Source organism: Pseudopodoces humilis, chromosome 7, assembly GCF_049639895.1.
Source record: "Pseudopodoces humilis isolate 2021_Gansu_Grassland_sample_001 chromosome 7, ASM4963989v1, whole genome shotgun sequence".
In the NCBI taxonomy this organism is placed as follows: domain Eukaryota; kingdom Metazoa; phylum Chordata; class Aves; order Passeriformes; family Paridae; genus Pseudopodoces; species Pseudopodoces humilis.
The window spans coordinates 1,987,969-1,993,534 of record NC_142206.1 but is presented as its reverse complement, the minus strand read 5'-3'; the positions used below and the strand labels follow the sequence as shown (position 1 = coordinate 1,993,534).

At 48.2% G+C, this 5,566-nt stretch overlaps 1 protein-coding gene across 1 annotated transcript; it reads right to left on the bottom strand.

The window, feature by feature from the left end:
* Positions 1–610: 610 nt before the first annotated feature.
* On the bottom strand, positions 611–2,006 carry C7H11orf91 (chromosome 7 C11orf91 homolog). The gene is made up of 2 exons (XM_014258985.1): positions 1,652–2,006; positions 611–678 (listed from the first exon to the last, which is right to left on the bottom strand). The coding sequence occupies exons 1-2, from the start codon at positions 2,004–2,006 to the stop codon at positions 611–613; spliced, it is 423 nt and encodes a 140-aa protein (XP_014114460.1).
* Positions 2,007–5,566: the final 3,560 nt, after the last annotated feature.

The following is a 5,566-nucleotide window of genomic DNA, read 5'->3' as shown; positions in this document are numbered from 1 at the left end:
GAATATAATTAATAAATAGTATTAATATATTATTCCTGAAATAATAGTAAAATGTCAGCTGGCAGTCAATGGCATGTGACTGCCCTGTTAAAAAACATCTCAAGCCACAACTTCTGTAATTTTGTGGTACACTGTGATTGTAACAAAGATATTAATGCTAATTTGAAAGTAGTTTTTTTAAGCTGCTTTAGAGGCTTAGGACTTTTGGCCATATCTATTTACTCAAAATTGCCCTTAATTAACTTAGAACTACAACAAAACAAGACACAACCATATTTTATATTGCCATGTAGATGTTTCCCAGCTACAGATATGGAATGCTGGCAATCCTGACAAAAACAATGTTAATTTCTTAGTGTTTGTGAAGAAATATTATATCCTTCCTGCATCAAGTAATTGCAGGAGAAAAAAAAAGGTTAAAATATACAGTAGCATCATCACCAACTAATACCAGACAAATAATACACAAAAGAAGTCAATAATATGCTAAATTTTTAATTTGGCAGGGGAACAGCATATAGAAAACAAATATTGAAGACCCATTAGAACAGTCCACAGTGATAAGTGTCAAAATACCCAGCTGAAATAATCCTCAGTATTTTGGTGGACATTACTTCAGGCTCTGCATTGCTTTCATGCTTTGTATCTTCTTTTCTTCCAGTGCCTTCAGAATTTTGTCTAAACAGGAATGAAACATAATTTGCCATTAATGATGTCATTAATCATTTACATTACTTTAAAGTAGATCCAATAATGTATTAAGCAAGCTAATAATCCTTACAGTGCCTTGGCTAGCAAATATCTGAAAACTAGTTTATTAAAATAGTAGGTATTAAAAATGGAAAGAGAAGGGTATTGCTTTAATGAAGGAAAAAAAATTATACAAACTACCAATTCTTTGGAGATATTCCTTGGAATGCATAAATCTGATGGACATTTTCCCCGTGTTCTTGTAACCTTTGCACTCCTGAAGGTTTCCTGGCTGGCAGCCTGTGGCCATGCAGGAAACCATGAGCATCAAACCCTTGCAGCTGTTGGCCTCACCGCTGGATCAGCTCTCGGTACCATCATCATCTCCTGAACTCTTTTATTCCCTGCATTTTCCTCAGCAGGTTACAAAATCCAAACGCCAAGCTCACTTATAATTTAACTGGAGGGTTTTTGTTCGGTCGGTGGTTTCTTTTGGTGTGGGTTGTTTGGGTTTTTTTTTTTTTGGGAGGGGGGGGGACGGGAGGAAGGTGCGTTTTGATTTTGGCATCATTTTAATGCCTCCAGCCATCTGTGGCCCTTATTTTACATCCCAGCTGATGTTCCACCGCGGGCTCGCATTGCTCCTCGGTACCCGATACATTTTGCAGGGCAGCGAGGGCATTTTCGCTGTCACTTCACCACTTCGGGGTGGGTTTTGCAGCTTCGACAGCTCCCGCACCCTCTGTTCTTGCATCTCCCGTAAGCCGCAGCGGGGAGCCCGGCCGGCTGTCCCGGGACTCCTGCGGGCTCCCCGGGCTGCCTGCGGGGCTCTGCGGGCCGGGGACACCCCAAACCATCCCCCTGCACCCCGCCCTGTGGCTGCGGGCCGGTCCGGGCTGTGCGGGGCGGTTCGGGGGCCGCGTCCCCGCCGCTCCTCCCGCCCCGCCCCGCAGGGACGCACACTGCCTGGCGTCGAAGCCGTCGCCGATGAGCGCCGCCAGCTCCAGCTCCTTCAGGCGGATTCCCAGCTCGCACATCTCCTCCTGCAGCTGCAGCTGGGCCAGCCCCGGGGGCCGCCTTCCCAGCTCCCCGGCCCGCGGAGCGCCCGGCGGGCAGCACAGGCGCGGCGGCTCCGGCACCACGGCCGCGGGCAGCGCGGCGTAGCGGGGCGGCCCCGCCGCGGCCGGCAGCGGCTGCCACGGCCAGCACAGCGCGGCCAGAGGGGCCCAGGCTCCCCCGGGCGGCCGCGGCACCGGCTCGGTACCGTGGAAGTGCGGGAAGTAGAGCGGCGGCCAGGACGGGCGCTGCACGGTCATGGCGCAGGGTCAGCCCGGCCGTTGTCCCCGCGGAGCCCCGCAGCGCCCGGGGACACCGGCGGTTGTCCCCGAGGTTGGCCCCGAGGTTGGCCCCGAGGTTGGCCCCGAGGTTGTCCCCGAGGCTCCCCGGGACAGCTCCGCCGTTGTACCCGCGGTTGTTCCCGGGACAGCCTCTCATTTGTCCCCTCGGTCGTCCCCGAGGCTCCCCAGGCCAGCCCTGCAGCTGTCCCCGAGGTGTCCCGAGACATCCCCGAGGCTGTCCCCGAGGCTCCCCGGGACAGCCTCTTATTTGTCCCCGTGGTTGTCCCCGTGGTTGTCCCCGAGGCTCCCCGGGACACCCCGAGGATGTCCCCGAGGTGTCCCGGGACAGCCTCTCATTTGTTCCCGAGGTTGTCCCCGAGGTGTCCCGGGACAGTCTCTCATTTGTCCCCGCGGTTGTCCCGAAGGCTCCCCGGGACAGCCTCTCATTTGTCCCCAAGGCTGTCCCCGAGGTTGTCCCCGAGGTGTCCCGGGACAGCCTCTCATTTGTCCCCGCGGCTGTCCCCGAGGCTCCCCGGCCGCGGGAGCCTCCCGGGCTGGGCTCTGCACGCTCCTCTCCTGCCGGAGGCTGCCCCGTTCCTTTCCCTCCCTTGTTGCCTTCTCTCCGCAGCTCCTGGCAGTTTTCCTGCGGGAGGACAGGTGTTTCACCCAGCGCTTTCATTTCTGGGCAGGGAACGCGCTGTTTGAAAGGGTGCGCTAAACTCTGGGAGTGGCATTTGGTTAAAAGTAGCGAGGAAGGCGCTGTCCTAAAAATCCTAACTCTTAGAGGTTTGTCTTCAAGGCTGTGTGTGAAATAAGCCAGATACTGACGGTGGAAGGATGTCGGTGATGAAATGAGGGAAAAATTCATCTTCAGGTGGTGCTCACAGGTAGCTGATGCTCTGCATATCTGGCTCGGGATTATGAGGTTGTGGGGGTTTCCCATTGGTGTTCCCCTACTCCCCAGAATTTTCCAATTTGTTTGTTTCTATTTGAGGATGAGACCTGTCATTAATACTGGTTGGTGACTATTTCTTTAGCCTTCTTTCCATTAAATATGACACCACTCCTCCAGGTCTAGTGAGGGCATTGCTGATTGCTTCTGTGGAGCTCAGAGCAGGCCAAAAAGATCCTCAGAGGATTCTGGCAGGAAGGCTTTTGGGATGGATTCGAGCTGATTTGAGGTATTCTGGACAACCCCAGAAAGAGAGGTGCTGTACCAGTACTGTTGATAAAGAATTGATGACTGCAGGGGCTGTGGAGGTTAGCCAGAATCGTTAAATTCGCTTAAAACTGAAAAATCCCACTGCACTACTAATGCAGCCTTGAGCAGACTTTAAAGCCCCTAAATGGAATAAACTCCATTTTTCAAGCCTTCCCTTGAGTAAAACAAGATTTTCCAGAAGCAGAAGTTCTGTGTACTTTTAAGTGCAGCGCTCTGAGCTGTGAGCCAATGCTGATGTGAATGTTTTGAAACTTGTCAGATCTGCAGATGCTATCTGGCACCAGAGTGACAGCCAGTGCCCTGAAAAGTGCTGGGGACAGAAAAATAGTGGCAGGAGTTGCTCGGTATTTTATTTTAATGCACAGCATTAAGGGAGTGTGCTCTGAGTTAGAGTTAATGCATGTTGTGGGACGTGCAGGGTGCCTGCAGAATTAAAATTCCAGCACCAGTGTAATCCCAGTACACGTTGAGGATTTTGTAATTGGAACAAATCTATTTAAAATAAACACAAACTCTGGTTTTAGCAAAGATATATTTGCCTTATTTATAGCGTTACACAAGGGTCACACACCCGCCTTCGCCTTTGGAGTGGAAAATTTGTTACCAAAACTGGGAACATTTAATCCTGGGTTCTGCCTGTAGACAGGCTGACCATAAGTGATACAAAGAGATTCAGAATTTTGAGACAAAAGTTGTCTGTGTGTGTTTTTTTGGCCAGCACTGGGGCCAGTAGCTACACAGATATGAGCCGGCAGAGGGAGGCAAACACACACTTGTTGTCACAGTTTTTGTCACATTTAGCGCATCTCTGTGTTTCCAGGGGCTGATACTTGAAGTGCTTACGAGAGCGTTTTGGAGAAGCAAATCTTTTACTTATCCAGCCAGCAAAACCTGTAGTGACATTATTCCCTCCACCTCTTCTCTAAACACAAACATAACTCTTTGAAAGGCTTTTTTTAGGGATAGTGAATTGAAATGATGAAGTCTGAGGGCAGCTAAAATATCCTCATATTATTGGCAGTAGTAATTAGGCTGCAGTGTTAATGACAATAACTACTGATACAAGCGTTGCATGTGGGTGTGAATTCATGTTTTCACACAGATTGCTCCAAATATCTGTAAAAGCCATGAAAGCTGCAGCTCTTCCCCTTCTAGGATAAATTTGAATGTCAGTTAAAAACACCCCAGATTTTAATTCCTGATATATCATGAAGGGTCATAGCAAAAAGTTGGATTTCACTTCTAAAGTGTTATTTAAAATGGATACTAATAAATCACATTGTTGCACTCAGCTGAGAATTTTGTCAGTGTTGCAGCATGGATATTGTGCCGTCTCTTCTTTTTAGTTTAGTTTTTTAGTTTAGTTGTCCTTTTTCCCACCCTTTTTAGTTGATTTAATTATATGGGTGTTCCTGGTTGGCCCAGTAATGTATTTTATACCAACTTCCCACTTTCAGCTCCCAAATTCCCAGCCTTTTTTGCCTGTCATTCAGATTCTCCAGCAAAATTTTCTCTTTTCTCCTCTCCAGAGGAAAAGCTTCTAAAAATCTCTCCAGGAGCTGCTGTCCTGTGTTTGCAGGCAGTGAGCTGTGACCCTCCTGCTCCCCTTGTTCCTTTCTGCTCCTTGTGCAGAAATCTCTCACATTTGTGACATTTGAGATGCTGTTTCTTGATGGGAAGCAGAAGAGCTTCACTCTGTGTCAATGATTTTCCTGCCTCTAATTTGTCCCTTGCTGCTTCTTCTTCTTCATCTCCTTCTTCTTCTTCTCCTTCTTCTTCTTCTTCTCCTTCTTCTTTTCCTTCTCCTTCTCTTCCTTCTCCTTCTTCTTCTTCTCCTTCTCCTTCTTTTCCTTCTCCTTCTTCTTCTTCTCCTTCTCCTTCTTCTTCTTTTCCTTCTCCTTCTTCTTCTCCTCCTTCTCCTCCTCCTTCTCCTTCTTCCCCTTCTCCTCCTCCTTCTCCTCCTTCTTCTTCTCCTCCTTCTTCTCCTTCTTCTTCTTCTAATATTATTATTATATTTCATTAATACTTTTCTTATATTATTATTTATTTAAAATTATTAAACCGATGATTTATTATTAATTGCAAAGATAAATTTCGTTTGCTATCAGTAACAGGCAATTGCTTTTCCTGAGTTTGTCCTGGTTTCGGTTTCTCACCTGCAGGGTTTCTCTGGGATGGGATTCCAGAAGGATGCCACTCCCTTCCCTGAGGTGTGTCTGCCCTGCCACGTCTGTCACATCCCAGAAATGCAAACCAAACACCAAGTGGGCTATTTATAAACTCCCAGAGCACTTTGCCAGCAAATTTAACAGGGAGC